The 18166-nt window shown below is 43.7% G+C and overlaps 1 protein-coding gene across 1 annotated transcript in view; it reads right to left on the bottom strand.

Moving 5' to 3' along the window:
- The window catches only part of LOC127689594 (collagen alpha-4(VI) chain), a 99481-nt gene that overhangs the window by 31974 nt on the left and 49341 nt on the right, over window positions 1-18166 (bottom strand). Inside the window, exons 19-27 of the mRNA XM_052189282.1 lie at window positions 13566-13619; window positions 13409-13444; window positions 9719-9781; window positions 7893-7955; window positions 6414-6476; window positions 5677-5739; window positions 2986-3036; window positions 450-485; window positions 285-347 (exon numbers count right to left, since the gene is read on the bottom strand). Coding sequence (XP_052045242.1) covers window positions 285-347; window positions 450-485; window positions 2986-3036; window positions 5677-5739; window positions 6414-6476; window positions 7893-7955; window positions 9719-9781; window positions 13409-13444; window positions 13566-13619 — 492 coding nt within the window. The remainder of the gene's footprint in view (window positions 1-284; window positions 348-449; window positions 486-2985; window positions 3037-5676; window positions 5740-6413; window positions 6477-7892; window positions 7956-9718; window positions 9782-13408; window positions 13445-13565; window positions 13620-18166) is intronic.

Genomic DNA, 18166 nt, shown 5'->3' with positions numbered 1-18166 from the left:
GAAGTTATGTTCTTGAGAATCTAGTCCCAGAGAATCTTGGGGAAGACTCAGACAAACCACACTTGCTTGAAAGTACTGTCTGTGACAATGTCCTTCCAAATTTCCCTAGAGTCACCAAGATAGCTCTCTCTCTCTCTCTCTCTCTCTCTCTCTCTCTCTCTCTCTCTCTCTCTCTGGGTGTGTGTGTGTGTGTGTGTGTGTGTGCTTGTGTACTGTCTGACAGTCAAGGATAGCCTAGCCCTGTCTTCACCTGTGATGACTGCAGATGACACTTTGGTTCTTACCCTCTTCCCTCGGATTCCCTTGGCCCCCTTCTCTCCTCCACGGCCTGGGTTACCATCTTCTCCCTTAACAAAGGCAAAAGCAGGGTTGTGAATGTGAAGAAAGATTTGTACACATGTGACACACAGTGCCTACCAGGTGCCAGGCCCACAGAGATCTCTTCTTACTTGCACACCAGGGTAGCCAGGGAATCCAGGTTCACCCTAGGGTCAGAAATTATAACATTCAGTAACAAGTGATTAAGTTTTTCCTCAACATTCCCCCAGGAAAGAAGAAAATGTCATCAAGAGGCCACATTTTAATTCCAGAGATCAACAATTTATCAACATCTTTGATGCAGAGTCTAATGGAACTTCCTTCTTGAGCATTTAATTCCTCAGTTTAAAGCCCCTGAGATTTGCATCGACAGGAAGCAAGGTAGGGGCATCAAGCTGAGTGTCAGGATGCAGCATCAAACTATCAGAGACACAGGTGTGCTTCAAAATGATCCTCTATCCCACGGGCATTTAGTTAGCTCTTGCTGTTTGCCAAGTGGTCCTGTGATCACTGGGGACTCAGCAGTGAACCCCCACAGGACTTGCATTCCCGAAGAACCAAGTGACCAAAGAAGAAGATAGCATCTCAGAGATGGACCAGGATTCCAGAAAGGGGACCAGGGAATTAAAAGTAGGCTGGTGAAACTGATATGAGGCCCCCCCCAACACATATACAAGTGGGCTTAGTCAAAGAAGATGCACCTAAGCCTCAAGAGACTGGAGGCCCAGGGAGTTTAGAGGTCTGGTGGGGGTGGAGACATCCTCATGGAGACAGGGAGTGGAGAAGGAGGTATGGAATGTGGAACAGTTGGAGAGTGGACCAGGATGGAAATAAAACCTAGAGTTTTAAATAAATAAATAAATAAATAAATAAATAAATAAATAAATAAATAAGCAAACAAACAAATATTTTTTTAAAATGAGCTGGTAAGACACTCACCACCAAGCCTGTGACCTGAGTTCAGTCCCTGAGACCAAAGGTAGTAAAGGAAGAAAACTAATCTAGCAAGCAGCCCTCACTCCTATGCACACATATAGCACAGTGCTCTTGCACATACAAATAAGTAAATATTATAGTGAGAGACCAAATCTTTTAAGTTCGGACTCCATTTTAGAAAACTTAAACTCAGATAAACTAACAGGCCAGTACCTGGCATTAGTTTCCAAATTACCCCACAACAAAACCCAAGCCTAGCTCCAGTTTCTAGGCTAACCTCAACAGACCAGCATCTCCAGGTTAGTTTTCCCCAACAATCCAGCTTTTCCAAGTTAATTGCCAACAAGCCCGCCCCCTGCCTAACAAGCACCAATGCAGAGGGAAGCAGAAATTAAGTTTATGGTTTGGCTCCCAGCACCAGCCAATTATGCTAAAGGCCACAGTAGCTCTCCAATTAGATGCCTGCCAGGCTAGAAACACTCACAACACGCCCCCCCCCCAACACACACACACACACTTGCTGCTTTCTATACGGCCTTACTGCCAAAGATAATCAGATCCTCTCCACCAAAACTATGTCCTGCATGTCTGCAGTGGGCTAAGGGGCCTGACCTAGTCCAAATAAAGGCCCTGCTGCGATTTACATCAGATCAGCTCCTGTCTGGTTTTTTTTTTTTTTGGGGGGGGGGGGGGGGACGTTCACTAACACTTCCCTGGCACTACAACAGCATGTGTATTGAGAAGCAACACAAGTCCCCCATCCCAGTTGAGGACTTTTTAAGTTGATGGCCACTAGAAGGAAAACCAGTTTTCTTTTAGGTGTACAGCTCTCTCTATACTGAACGTGTTTATACAACGTTCGGTGCCGGGTGATTACATTTTTCCTCAACGTTCCTCTGAGAAAGAAGGTCATCAAGAGGCCACATTTCAATCCCAGAGGTCAACAATTCATAAATAACTTTTACAGTTCACCACCACCACCACCACCACCACCTAGAAATTAAAACTCCAGTAGATGCTTCCACATATATATGGGCAGGAATAAGCAGACTTAGTAAGCTTTAAAGACTTGAAAGGGAAAGGAGGCAAGGTTGGAAGGAGATCTTCAAAGAGCTGGAGTCGGGAGATGGGAGGAGGGAATAAAACCAGAGTATGAAGTTCTCAGATAAGAAGTTAAAATAATATGTATTTTTAAGAAATAAGGAATTACAGCTGCCCCTCAATATCTTCAGAAGGTTGATTCCAGTATGCCCCACAGGTGCTGAAATCTGAGCACATTAACGCTCTGATGTAATATGGTGCTGCCCAACACATACATGTGACAGCTGCACAACCTCCACTAGACTTCAGTCTCCAGATGACACAGAATACCTACAACTCCAGATGCTATGAAACAGGCATCGCCTTGTGCTATTTAGGTGGATAACAAGAGTTCGAACATAAGTTCTGTTCACATGCAGAGTTTCCTCAGATGCCTTAACCTGCAGCTGGTTGAATCTATCGTTGGGAGCCTGTGAGTGTAGAGAACTCGTGTGAAGGAAGAAAGGTGGGGAAGTGAGGGATGAGACCAGCCTTTGACTCCTCAGGGAGGGAACTCTGTCAAGCTATCATTCAAAAAATAAAAAATTTTTAAAAAAGTGAAAATAAAAAATTCCTGACACACCTCTTCAAAAGTCACTATATTCTAGTAAAACTCAAAAAAATATTGGAATGCTCTTGGCAGGAGCTCACCTTCTTGCCTTTTCTTCCTGGATGACCGTGTCCATCTGGACCAAAAGGACCCTAAGAAAAAAACACAGGATGAATTGACTGTAGATTCGCCCAGACCAACCCATGGCTGATGACAATACCCAGACCTCTGGATAAGCCAACAAAGTAAGAAATCAGGGGAAGAGGGAGGGGTGTCAGAGACTGGAAGAGGCCTTCACAGGACAAACAAGACATTGGAGGGAATAGGGCTCAAAACCTTAGGGGACCAGGACAGTGTCACCTACACAGCTGCTGGGAAGAGTGTTCACAGATGTGCTCACCATCAGGTGAACACGTTCACACTGTTTCCAGTTTTCAGAAAGCCCAAACGGGAGGACTGAGAGTCTGAGCTAGCCTGGGCTCAGTGAGACCAGTGAGACCCTGTCTCAACATACACATGCACACACATACACGCATGCATACACACGTGCATGTACTGGTACATTACAAGAGGTCTGAACACCTGCACCTCCAGATCATGAGTGTCTATCATAAAGAGTGAATTCAGAACCTTGTGGTGCTTTGTGGTCGGGGAATGTGACCAGAAACCGGTTCTAGATCAAGTAGATCATCAGAAAGGAAAAATGCCAAGCTGAAGGACTGAAGACCGTTCCTGTGGCCACATTAGGAAATATTTAGCACACAAAAGAAAGCGAAGTCAGGGAAGTGGCTGGGGTTGGGGGAAGCTGCATCCTGTGCCATTGGCTGACTGTCACTCTGTCTTCTCCCTCCTGAAGTCTCACAGAGCATCCGTGTCTGCAGTTCCAGGGACAGACCAAGGCCTGGGTGTGGAAACTTGTGAAAGTGCTGGGATTAAAGATGTGTGCTACCACATCTATCTTTACCTGAGTTCTAGAAACTCAAATGTAGGTCCCCAGGCTTGTGCAGTCCTGAAATGCTAACTCTAAGAAGGATATCCTTCCCTGGCTTTGGGGTTGGGGGAAGGAATGGGGAGAGAGGGAGAGGATAGATGATAGATAGATAGATGATTGATAGATAGATAGATAGATAGATAGATAGATAGATAGATAAATAGATATGTAATTGATATATAGAGATACATACATATAGATGATTGATAGACAGATACATAGAGACATAGATAGATAAATAAATAGGTAATAGACAGACAGACAGGCAGGCAGACCAACAGACAGGCAGGCAGACAGACAGGCAGGCAGACAGACAGGCAGGCAGGCAGGCAGGCAGGCAGACAGACAGGTGAGGGTGTTAAGGGACATAAGCTCTATGCTATCTCAACACAATTTTAGTGTCACTGTTTTACCTTTTCAGAGCATGGGCACAGGGCACTGTCTGCCTCACTGTCTGGCTCACAGCGCACAGTTCTGCTCTCTCTCTCTTTGTACATTTTAATTTAAGCTTCCTGGGTCTACTTCAGGTGTCCCTCCTTCCCAACAAATGCAATTTCAGTGCAGAATTGCAGGCGGGGGCACCTTTATAGGCCCTTCCTAACTGTTGATGGAAGAGATCTCCAGAAGACAACTCTGCTCTTATAAAAAGTGAACTGCAGAAAAGCAGTGAGCTGAAAAATAGTCATATAAAATAATGAACTTCTCCCTGAATATAGATCAGTGAATGTGGAAAAACCAAGACCGCTGCCTTTGAAGGTTTCATCTGTAGGAAGAAATTGTTCATGATTATTGGTCTCCAAAGTTATTCCTATGCTCTGGATAATTAAACTCATACTCTGAAAAGCTAACAATTCTAGCTAAGTATTCTTATTCGGTATCTTCAAAATTGGGTCTGTGCGCTGGGAGAGATGGCTCATCGGGTAAAGAACCTGCCGAACAGCTAAAAGGACCTGGGTTTAAATCCCTAGAACTCGTATGAAGCCAGATATGGTAGCACGATCTTCAATCTCAGTGCTCCCAGAGGGAAGTGGGGCTCATGGCTCTCTGGGCTGCTTCACACAGATATAAAGACCAAAGCGATCCTGCCTCAAACCAGGCTGGGGGCTGGAGAGATGGCTTGGAGGTTAAGAGCACTAGCTGCTCTTGCAGAGAGGATCTGGATTCAGTCGACAATATCCACATGGAGGCTTACAATCATTTAAACTCCAGTTCCATGGGATCCAACACACTCTTCTGGCCCCCACAGGTACAAGGCAAGCATGTGGTATACAGAAATACATATAGACACACATGCATATAAAATAGATCTTATTATAAAAGCCAAAAAACGAAGACCACCACCCAAGCTTGACCTCCACATACATGCCATAGTATGAGAATGCTCACACATACAAAAAGGACATGTACACACACACACACACACACACACACACACATATACACAGACACAGACTCACAAAGTATTGCTTTGTTTTGATTTTAGTTTATCTGAGCATCTCATTGGTCCCAAAAGACTCAGATACTTGAGAAACTTCCTTATCAAACAGAAGAGGCTCACAGACACGTCCCTCTTCAACAATGAGAAGGCAAAAGAAATCCAACACATTTTTGGATTCTTTATTTATGTGGAACTTATGAACCTTTGGCTAAATCCTCAACAGCTCAAGCTATCATGTCACATTGGTAAGCCCAAGTGTAAATCACTAAGCACATTATGTTTTATGTGCAACAAGAACACATACCAAACAAGAGAAAGATAAGGTATTCAATCAGGAATTCAAAGCCGAGAAATGAGACTTACAGGCTGCCCTCTTGGCCCTTGCTGACCCCGTGGGCCTCTTTCTCCTGTGGGACCGAGTTCTCCCTTTTAATAGAGAGGAGAGATGAAATTAATTTTCGCCCATGAATTTCTAAATCTTTGTGCCATTTTCTTAGAGACTGTTTGGTTAGCCTTTTAAAAACCTGTTACCTTCACCAGGCTTGTTAAGGCTTGTTCTGGAAATGGGGTAAAAATGCACAGTGGAATTAGATACAGCTAGCTGTAAAAGTATTAAATCACAATATTGCAGGAAAAAAAATGAATGTAACCATAACTCATTATGTTACCAGATAGGTAAGGGGAAAGCCACATTTACAGATACTGCATGATTCCTCTCAGACACAGAAGCTAGACTTAAAATTATTTGTATTTATATGTGTGTGCATTAAATAAAGCGAATTATAAATGCACTAGCAGTCTTTGTCCTGATGAGTACACATGCTTACAGTGAGCCCATGTTTGCTCTCTGTCAGGATACCTTTGCCTCCTGATATATATGAGCCACTTCTCCACAGGTCAGATTTTATAATTTATTTCTTCATATGCATCTATCTAGCTATAAGCTAAAATGTGGTCCATAATTTCATCAAAATATCATAAACATGCTGAAAATGTTCACATGGCAGGGAAATATTTGCCTAAGAAAGCCCAGAGGCCTTCTAAAGTCATAACCAAGGGTAACACATATAGAGTACCTAAGAGTGTTCCCTGACACTCACCTTCAATCCTCTGCGTCCATCTGGTCCTTTTGAGCCATTTGGCCCTGGAGGCCCAGGATTCCCCTGCAATGATATCATGACCAAAATCATTACTCACTTACTACAGATGTCACCTGACTTGTAGTCAGTTGACTAATAATTTTTGTTTTGTTTCTTTACTTTATAAAAGAAGAAAAATCATAAGCATCTGGTAAAACCCATTCTTGAAATTTTGACCTGTCCCTGGGCTAATCATACTCGATACAGTATTGTCTTGTGATGCTGGGTACCAGCAATGATCCATCACCATGCAGCTACAGGGGTCAACAACTGATTCTCTATAGTGCTGTATTTGCTAAGCTACAATGTTGGCAGGTCAATCTGTTAAGTGAGCTTTTTTACTCCATGACATTCTCAGCTACTGATGGATTCACTGGGATATCATCCTACTATTAGTCAAGATCAAAATGGTCTGGAATTATCAATGTGCTCATGAATAACCACCTAAAGACCCAAGTCAGAGGATAGTCTGACCACTTTCTGTCTGAGTGGCATGTCATTTAATCTCCTGGAACCTCTGCGATGTTATCTACAGAAACAGAGCATTTCCTTGTATCTTCACACAGAACAAGGGAATTGGCATGGATATGGAAGGTGAGCTTTTAAAGCTCCACCCAGTTCATTTTATCTTCCAACATGTGAAATGCAAAGTAGGCACAGATAAACTCTAGGCTGGGAGAGACTGGAAGGAAGAGCAAAGTCTACTATGCAAGAAGCAAATCTACTAAACACTGAGAAAGAGGTGGGGAGACTTATCTATACACTCTGAGAGAAGGGGGTGAAGAGGGGAGGGTTATCTATACACTCTCTGGGAAAGGACCTGGTCAAAAAAAAAAAAAAATCAGGAAAACTAAAGCCTAGGCTCTTATCTGTTCTAAACTGGAAACATGTTTGAATGAGATTTACAATATCACAATGAGAATTTTTTTAAATAATAGGTTAGCCAGGCATTGTGATATTCATAACACTAGGGACACAGAGGCAGACAAATCTCTGTGGGTTCCAGGCCAGCTAGAATGATATAATGAGACCCATTCCTCAGTAAACAAACAAACAAACAAATGTGTTTTAAAGGCTTTAAAAACAGCAAGCTAGTTTTTGTTACCCAGAAAAATACTTAGGCCATAGTTCTGTCCTCAAAGCTGCTGTTTTGAGTCTCTGGACAGAGACCAAGGACCTGACTCAAGTCCTGTTGCTCAAGTGTCTTTATGCTGTGGCAAATACTCCTGTCCTTAGGAAGCCACCCTGACAGCATGGCCAGTCTCTCTGACCTTTCCACTGGCCACAGACACCAATGCCAACTTCGTCAAACCAGATGTTCTGGAAGTCTACAGAACTCACAGACCCTAGAACAAGGGATTAGCCCTGTGACTCCTCAAGGCAGGAATCAGCCATTTCTACTCAGCAGCTAGACTGTAGCTATTTGTCTTACATGCCTACCTGGACACCTGGATCCCCTTTTTGACCGAAAAGTCCTGGTGGTCCTTGCCTTCCTCTGGGTCCCTGTTCCAAAAGAGACATTGAAAGTCAATTGATTTTTATACAGCCCTTCATATCCCGTGTAAATGTAAAGTCACCTGAGATACCTGCTGGACGAAGGTGCTTACACCCAGAACTGTGCCATCTACCAAACTGAGTCAGGGGGTGTCTACACTCTGAAGTGCTCATGGATATTCATTCCACACCCGTATGTCTACAATGGAAGACACAGGTCCTCAATTGTCTACAATGGAGGACACAGGTCCTCAACATCTGTTTCTAGCAATCTTTCCAGAAGGGTCTGCTGAGCCCTGACATTCACAGGAGTTGTTTTCATAGCTTCAGCCACCCAACTAATTTGAAATCAACAGAGTGGGCCTAGAGCAGCAGCTATGATGTCCTTCTCATTAGAAATGAACTTTTCCTATAGCCAGATCTCAGCTGTTACCCTTCCAAGAACCAGGGGTGCATTTAAATGGCCCCATCTCTGTTGCTGGAGGGGTGGGGGAGGATGAAGTTCCTTATTTTTCGCTCTGGTCTATTTTGCTTGACTGATTTTGACACTTTAATTTTTCTCAGGTTTTTTCTGAGAGATACTTTCCTAATAGAAACATTGATCTGGGTTTCTACTCTCCCAGGTGAGGTATTGACGATTATCTGTTTCAACAGACCATCACCCCCACAGCCCAGTGGGGAGGTGAGAACGGAGGACAGTTTCTATTGATTATCTCCCTTGTGGCATTCTGCACAATGTACATGCCTTTCAAAAAAGCAGGATCTTGTAACTACAAAAGACAGCAGGGACAGGACAGTAGTGGGGGGTTCGAATTTGAAATAGGCTAGTTAGTGATCAAAGAGAAAATGGGGAAAGCAGGCTTCTTCATTATCTCCACCCAAAGCTGTTTTTCATCATAAAGCAAACACACTCTAATTACACTTTGATTACTCTTTTTCTCTCTCGAGTGTCCTTGTCATCTGGTATGGCAAGCAGCTTCTCCAATCTCAACTGACACTCCCTGGATTTTTAATGATGGGGAGCAGGCTCAATGTGAGTAAAGTTTCTTGTCAGTTTAAAGTTCTTCCATTGCTGGGAACTTGGAAATACTTTGCTTTCTAAGAGAAAGAGTTTGAAGGACCATAAGATGGTAGGTCTAGTCTCTCCTTTGAGGATTCCAAAAGAGCTGTTTTGACATTTAAAATTTCCACTTGTCACTTGCAGTTTGCAACCCCTCAATGGACTGAATCCCTTGGAGGTTAACCCCCGTCTTGTTTGTCTAGGCACCCCAAGACCTATTAAGAGGGAGCCCCGTGTGTAACAGATACCCAGCAAGCACTTTGCTGTTGAAATACAATTTTAATGACTTAAATTCTGCTTAGGAATGAGTGGAATCATAGATCCAGAGGGCTCGTTGAGAGCACTGGTGTTTACGTTCCAATTGCAATTCTGTCACTTGCAGTGTGACCTTGGCCAGTTTGCTTACCCTCTTCATCCTCCTCTCCATTCCGTCCCTGTGAAATGGACTAATAAACCCACTTAACACCCCAACTGTGGATTAAATGAATTAATGCTAACATGTAAACTAATAGCCAGAAGTCTGATCAATACCAGTACTGTGCTTTGGCCTCCCCAAAACAGGGGCAATGCAATTTGCTTTGGTACGGCTCAAGAAGCTTCCGTTAGGGCATTCTGAAAGCTTCCGTTAGGGCATTCTGATTCAGATTTCTGTCACACAAAGAAAAGGTTTCAAGCAAATACCCTTAGATTAAAACCCAGTTCTCCATACAACCTGTGGGCCTGGATATCCAGGCTCTCCTCGGGAGCCCAGCTCACCAGCTTCTCCCAGCACACCCTGCAGAAATGAAACAAACAAGGAAAACCTGTAGTGAGCCCCCAGACCCAGCAGAGGTTCTATTGAAGACCGCTTTCCCTGAAAGGTGACCTTTAAGAGGGCAGAGGAGAAGCCATGAAAAAATATTGGACAGGTTGTGCTCAATCCTCCCCAGTGATGGATCCATGCTGGAGAAGAAATTGAAGGGGTTTCCCCTTTGACTGGGAAAATGCAGGGACTGATTGTTACCCTCTTTCTCGAGTCACTCAACTCTTCCCATCACCTCAGCCAGAGAAGGGGCAGAAATATTATATTTAAATAACCCAAACTCCTATTTTGCCTAAGAACTGCTATCTAAAAGCTTAGCCCTCCTTTGTAGGGTGGAGTTATATGTTCATGTGTGTGCAGGTACGTGTCTCATTGTGAGTGTGTGTGTGTGTGTGTGTGTGTGTGTGTGTGTGTGTGTAAGCCAGAAGTCAATCTTGGGTCATCTGCCTCAAGGACTGTTATGCTAATCTTTTCTTTTTTCTTTTTTCTTTTTTCTTTTCTGTTTGTTTGTTTGTTTTGTTTTTTGTTTGTTTGTGGGTTTTTTCTTTCTTTTTCCTTTGAGGCAGGGTCTCTCACTGAGACCTGAGTCTCACCAATTAGAAAAGCTAGCTGGCCAGGGAGCCCCAGGATCTCCCTGTCTCTGCCTCTCTGGTGGTGAGATTACAGTACAACCATAACTGGCCTTTTCCCACAAGTTCTAGGGATGGGTCGCAGGCCCCACATCTGTGCAGCAAGCACTTCAGTAACGGAGTCATCTCTTCATTCCTTTGGGCCTTTCTTTAAGATATATGGACTCAATGCTCACATGCTGGCTAGTTTTGTGTCAACTTGACACAAGCTAGAGTCACTTGGGAAGAGAGAACCTTAGTTGAGAAAATGCTGCAACCAGATTGGCTTATAGGCAAGTCTGTGGGGCATTTTCATGATTAGTGGTTGATGCGGGAGGGCTCAGGCCACTGAGGGCAGTATCCGCCCTGGGCAAGTGATCCCACGGTGTATGAAAAAGCAAGGGGAACAAGCTAGGGAGAGCAAGCCAGTGAGCAGCACGCTTCCATGGTCTCTGCCTCTGTTCCTGCCCTGACTTCCCTCAGTGATGGACTGTGTTATGTGAAACTGTAAGCCAGCTCTTCTTCCATGTGTTAATTTGGTTGTGGCATTTATCATAGCAATAGAGACTCTGAATCATCTCTCTAGTGTCAAGGACCTTTATCTTTCACAGGAAAACAGAATGATGGCCAGGGGTGGCAGTCACTTGAAGTTGGGGTATGTGCTCTTGCCATGATGGCCAAACAGTTCTTGAATTCCTGGACGCGGGTGACCCTTACACCTCACAGTGACCCCTGCTTTCTTGTTCTCCTTTCTATATGTTATGCTGTGCCTTTATGTGCATTTCTTTGCATATGGGTAGGATTGTGTGCATTTCTATACATTATACCTTATGTGCATTTGTGTGCACATGCATAGGATCCACATATTAGGGAGAATACTCACGGTTTTTCTTTCTCAGATTGTGTGACCTCACTTAATATTATACATTCTAAGTCCCTCCATTTTTCTACAAATTTTGTGATTTTATTTTTCTTTAGAGATGAACTGCATTCTGTTCATGTACCAATTTTTTTTATCAATTCATCTATGGTGGGGGGAACTGTTGATTGAAAACGTGAATAGGAATACAAGCAAGTCATTGTAAGGGCTCATCATAATTATCTATGGAAAGGAGATGTATCCGATGTCATCCTATAGCTCACACAAGTTCACATGTGTTCCAGAATGAAAGGACCCTACTGTGAAATCTGCCTCAAAAGGACAGTTCAGAGGCCTGGAGGGTGAAAAGCCTGGGTTTCAGTAACAAGATGGATCGATGAAGAGGAATGAGTAAAAGAAAAGTAATCCTCGCAGAACATAGAGCAAATAGAGAAAGGGGAGATTCTAGTCACAGAAAACAAAATTACAAGCTGTGGACACTCAGTTAATTTGACCAAGAGTGGACAAAATAAATGCACGACCAGGATGCAGCAGGGAGCAGGAGAAGCAAAGTCTTCATCTCGATTGTAAGGAGTCAACAGTGCACTAGGTGCTATGCTAAGATGGTCTCCCGCCATGAGCAGAGCGGAGCACTGCAGAGAGGAGCACTGCAGAGCGGAGCACTGCAGAGAGGAGCACTGCAGAGCTGAGTTCCAGAAAAGCCTACAGGAATGAAGCTGAGTTTGAACAAAATCTTCAAAGAGCACCCTAATTGTCGATTCATACATTAGATTTGAATCAGTCCGCTGTGGCATTTCTGGCTGTTTCGTTCCCTTTACCAAGCTGGTCTGCTGGGCGAGAGATCTAAGGCTGAGCCAGACCCAGACCTGGTTTTTACTTTTCATTTTGAAGCAGGGGCACACTACATTGCCCAGGCTGGCCTTGAACTCACTCTGTAAAAGCTCAGAGAAGCCTCAAAGTTACCATCCTTGCCAGGATGAGATGGGCATAACATACGTTACATAGGCAAACTGGCATGCACTGATTGAACTCTTAGAGAAGCCCATGGTCCCACTTCAGAGCTCAGCATGTTTGTCTGAAGGTGTCCTCTGAGGCCCCCTTGTCCGAGGATGGGCTGTGCACTCCCAACTCTGTGAGAACTGAAGAAAAGAGCAACATACCCCGAGAGAAAAACATTGTATCTTAGAAACAGAAAGCCTTCTGGCAGAGGTTACTATTGTTTATCCCATGATACAAACATGCCTGCCCAAGAGAACTGGGAAGGTTCAGCCACAGGAAGATCATCTGTGGAGAGGGAAGCTGGTTTAGAAACTCTAGGTCACCGTCTCAGTTTCCCCTGTCAGTGTCTGCCAGATGTTGACAGTGCTGGACATGACAATATCATCCCTATATATTGCTCTTTTTTCCTTAACGGGCCATCTCTCCGGAGGGGACAATCGGTTCTGCCTGGGACTCTCTCTAGGAATCTAGATGGCTCCTGAAAGGGGCTTCCCTGTTTGATTTCTGCTGGATGTCCTGAGGACCCAGTCTGATGACGGTCTGCTGTCTGTGTATCTTTTGCTATTTATTCTTTTGCTTTGACCTGCTATGTACTTACTAACGTGCTCATTTCAAACCACAAGTGTGACTACTGTAGATCATTCTCCTGACTGTATAGAAAAGGATCTATGGGAAGATTTCCTTGAGGAGATACGGACAAGCATATGGTGCACCATCTGGGGGCCAGAGAGCAACTTAGTAAAACACATTGCCTCCGGGAACGGTCCCCAGCCCACTATCAAACTACAGGGCCTCCTCTGGAGACACCATGGCCTCAGCCTCTTGCCTTCACCTCTATGGTGTGCATTTGCTCATGGACAAATGGGAAGCCCACCTTCAGTCAGAAATTTCATTTTATCAAAACCAAGAACTCTTCTCTACTGTACTATTTTTAAATCCAAATGAAATAAGGGGGAAGGGGGCGGGTATTTTAAACATTCTCTTCTTCCACAGTAACTTCCCATAGATCCCCCATGCCATCTCAACAGCCAGTCAGTACTCCCCTTGACCTCAGCGAGAACAATGAAAGTAGCCTTACTTGTGGAACAAAGGGAACTCTACAGAAATACTGACCTTCAACCCTGGCAAGCCATGTCTTCCAAGTGACCCCTATGAGCACAAAAGAAAAGATCTCAGAAAAGAAAACAAGCTAAGTCCCCTCCTTGTGGAAGGCATGTTCCCTCTTCAGCAAAGACAGGCATCTGCCTCCCCCTGCAGCAGTTACACCTACCCGAGGTCCCACACTGCCAGTTTCCCCCAGAGGTCCGTGGAAACCAGAACTTCCCTGAAATAAAAGAAAGATCTGTTTAAATGCCACAGACTCCTGGTTTTATTCCGTTGGCTTGAGTTGTCCGATGCTGAAGCTGCCAGAAATATGTGATGATTCTACTTACCTAAAATTAAATACAATTAATGGCCAGCCTGCCTACAGCCCAAGGGTTGACAAGTGCATAGGGCCGGTAGCTGCCATATTGGGAAGTGAGGAGGCAGAATGTCTGTTAGCACTGCTCAAGCACCAATCTCCAGCTCGGTGAGTAAAGTGCCTACTGTGTGAGCATGAGGAACTGAGTGTGAATCCCCAGGTGCACATAAAAGCTGAGCACAGAGGTGTGTGCCTGGAATCCCAGCACTGGTGGGTAAAAGACAGAAGCTCACTGGCCAGATGGTTTAGCAGAAACTGTGAGTATGTGAGAGACGCTGTCTCAAAAGCCCAGATGTAGAGAGCAGCTGAGGAAGACACCAAATTCAGACGTCTGACCTACACATATATGTGCACACACACATGCACACACTGACGAGCACACACGTGCACATACTCATGAGTGTGCACATATGTACACACACAGAGAGACACACACATGCACACACGCACAAAGAAGTAAATGGGATTCAATTTTCATGTTTCTAAATACCAATCTGTTACCATTCCCTGCTCAGTGTCCCTTTGTTAATAGCACAAAGCTCATCATACTGTGACAGCAGTCAAATATGTTCTTCAACAAGCCATGCCCAATATATAAACATACTAGAGTTTTCCTTCATACGGGTGCCATGCAGGGTCCTGAGTAGCAAGTAGAAGAGAGGTGGGAAGTTGTGTCTCTCTGAGCATGGAGGGACCAACACTAAGTGTATATATAAGTGGTGACAGGAAAAAAAGATCACAGCCACCATGAGAAGGCATTCTGCTGTCACCTCTGTGGAGTCAGAAGTGGGGAAGTGAGCAGAATCCAGAGAATTGAAAACACCATAGGATGCCCTGAAGTGGAAACTTCTAGATCTTTGGAAAGTTAGTTATGTCAAATGATGGTTTGCTGGGGTACACAGGTGAAAGGATGTCTTGCTAAAGGAAACACGTGAAAGATTGTTGTCCTGAAGCAGACACAGGTGAATGGATGTTTTGATAGAGCAAACACAGTTAAAGAATGCTTGATGAAGTATTATAAATGTGACCACACAGACAGTGGGAGACGAGCACTGAGCATTAGTTTGGTTTGTTCTGCCTCCTTATTCTTTGCTAACAACATGCATGTATTGGTTCACCTTCATAGTGTTGCTGAGTTCAACTTGTGATAATGCCACCATTGGGAGAAACTTGCCCAAGAATTGCTCATGAGGTTCCTAAGGCACCTTCAAGATTGAACTACAGCTGCTGGTTTGTGCCTGGTGTCTGCCTGCCTAGAGACCTGGTCTGCAGCGGCTGAGTCCTGTTTGGTGTTTGCTACGGAACTGAACTGCTGAGAAAGAAGATCGACCTCTTCCCCAAAGAACTACTGCTGAACAGATCCACTTCCCCCATATCCTAATAACTTTTTTCTTCCACTACCTCTGCTGGGTGGTGGGCTAGAGGAGAGGTTGAACCTTTATTTTTTTGTTTGTTTGGTTTTGTTTTGTTTTTGTTTTGTTTTGTTTTGTTTTGTTTTGTTTTGTTTTGTTTTGTTTTGTTTTGTTTTGTTTTGTTTCCAAACAGGGTTTCTCTGTGTGGTCCTGGCTGTCCTGGAACTCACTCTGTAGACCAGGCTGGCCTCAAACTCAGAAATCCGCCTGCCTCTGCCTCCCAGAGTGCTGGGATTACAGATGTGCACCACCACGCTCGGCTGAGGTTGCACCTTTATTAAAAGTAGATTGCAAAAAAATGTATGTTTACAATCCCCAGCAAGAATGCCACGGGTAGTCATTCAGTGGAGTTGTGAAGTTGCCTGCTACCTCAGAGGGCAGAAGGAGGAAAGCAAGGTAACACTGAAGCCAACACTGCACCTTGTTACTCTGTTACTTAGGAAAGAGTAAATTTTCAAACAATTAGGCCCACAATGCTAGTGAATTGATAGTCAAACATGGTACAAACATTTACCGAAACATTATGCAATAATTTTAAAATACTTATCAAAACACCAAGAAAGTGTGAAAACTTCAAGACAGAGCTGCATGGGAGGGGCAGGATATGGATTAATAGAACCATTATTGATGGTTTCATTTAGATTCTGTGGTGGGTTCATGAGAGCTTGTATCTGTGATAATATTCTCATTCTCTCTCTCTCTCTCTCTCTCTCTCTCTCTCTCTCTCTCTCTCTCTCTCTCTCTCTCTCTTTCTCTCTCTCTATTGTAGCTCAAGCTGATTTTGAACTCACTGTGTAGCTAAGGGTGGCCTTGAACTCTAGATCTTCCTACCAACCAAGTATTGGGTTACTGGCATGTGCTATCATACCCAGGTTTTGTTTTTCTCTTTTGAGACACAGACTCATATTAGCCCAGACTAACAGAGATCTCACAATCCCCCTGCCTCAGTCTTCATGTGTTGCAATTACAGGCGTGAGCTACCATGCCCAGTTCGTTATATCTCTTCAAGATAATAATATTATTATAATTACTATATAATATTATAATTAATAATTATATAATAAATTAATATTTGACATTAACTATTTCACGGACTTTAAATATTGCTGTATTTTCAACATTTAAGGAGGTTCTGATTTTGGTTTAAGTCCAGATAATGCCAAGATATACAAATGAAAGTGTACGTCCACAGGCTGAGATGTCAGCATTGGCAAGAGAAACCACCTGAAAGACAGAAGCACTCACTGAACACTGGGTCCTCTGTGTGTTTAGGGTCGGAGATGGTTCAATTTGGCTTTTTATTCTGAATTACGTTTCTAAGACAGCTGACTCCTCGTCATAATATTCTTTAGGATTTCAATGGTTATGATCAAATATTTGAAGGCTTTTTTTTAAGAAATTAAATATGTTATGATCTAACAGACACACACACACACACACAATCGGGCTGGGCCAATGACCCTGTGGGTAAAGTATGTGCCAGAAAGCTTGAGGATAACAGATCAGATCACCAGGACCCAAGTAAATGCCAGGTGAGTATGGAGTCCTCCTATAATCCTAGAATTCAGAAGCAGAGAGAGGGGATTCCCAGAGCAAGAAAGCTGGCTAGCTAGGCTAGTTGCATTGGCAAGCTCTGGGTTCCATTAGCTAGGCTAGTTGCATTGGCAAGCTCTGGGTTCCATTAGCTAGGCTAGTTGTGTTGATAAGCTCTGGGTTCTATTGAGAGATTCTACTCCAATGATTAAGGTAGAGAGCAAAGCAACCAAGGAAGATCCCTGGTATCAGCCCTGGGCCTCCCACAACCATGTGCACACACATATGCCCACATTGCACGTAAACAACATACACCCATGCATGCACATAATGCATACACAAACACATGAAGAAAGAAACACTGCATAAAAATTAAAGAATACAAACTTAGAAATTCTTAAGCTCATTCCTCTATGGTAGTGTGGTTGAATGAGGTTACATAGGCTTATATATTTAAATACTTAGGACCCACTTGGTGAACTGTTGGGAAGCATCAGGAGGTGTAGCCCTGTTGGATTAGGAGTTGCCTTGTTGGAGGAGGTGAGCCGCTAGGAGTGGGCGTAAGGTTTCAAATGCTCACTCCAAGCCCAGTGTCTGCCCCTCCCCCATGCCCTTGCCCCCCCCCATGCTCTCACCCCCTCCCTCCCTCCCTCCCTCCCTGCTGTCTGTGGGTCAGGTGGCATCTCTCAGCTGCTGCTCCAACACCACGCCTGTCTGCTTCCTGCTATGATGATCATGGACTAACCCTGTGAAAAGGCAAGCCAGCCCTCAACTAAATGCTTCCTTTTACAAGAGCTGCGTTGGTCGTGGTGTCTCTTCACAGCAACAGAGCAGTGACTTAGATAAGCAGCCACAGAGAACCAATTATTTTGGGTAAACTTTCAAAATTGTTATGTTTGTCCAGGAAGATATAAATGTGTGTTTTTTTTTTATAAACTCAGGTGGGATCATACAGTAAATACCATTCTACACCTTTACTTTTTATATTGTTTCTTGGTGATCCTTAAAGTCAAGGCAAATAAAAAACATTTGACTTAGTTTATGAAGTGCATAAGAATGAGGAGATGGTAAATATTAAATATCAAAGTAGAGAAGGGAAGTATTGGGGTTGATGGTTCAAGAATGGGTGGGGCAGGGGGATAGGAAAGAGAAGGAGAGGAGGGGTGGGTTAACTAAAACTGAGGGTGTGCAAAAAATCACTTATAGAAAGTCACTACTTTGTGAACTAATTTAAAAAACATTTTTAAAAATGAATTTTGACACAGTGCTTCCCCCAGAAGACAGGTTATTAGGTGAACATCTAAGTGTCAAGGGGGGGATACATTCTTACAAGTTATTGGTTAGAAAAACCCAATAACTAGAGTCTTAGACTCTTACTGTTGCTCTTTACTGTCCAACAAAACAGGAAAGGCCTATGTCTTGGTTAGGGTTTTACTGCTGTGAACAGAAACACTGCCTTATAAG

The sequence above is a fragment of the Apodemus sylvaticus genome, chromosome 7, assembly GCF_947179515.1.
Source record: "Apodemus sylvaticus chromosome 7, mApoSyl1.1, whole genome shotgun sequence".
NCBI classification, from domain to species: Eukaryota; Metazoa; Chordata; class Mammalia; order Rodentia; family Muridae; genus Apodemus; species Apodemus sylvaticus.
This window is presented reverse-complemented; position numbering and strand designations above follow the sequence as displayed.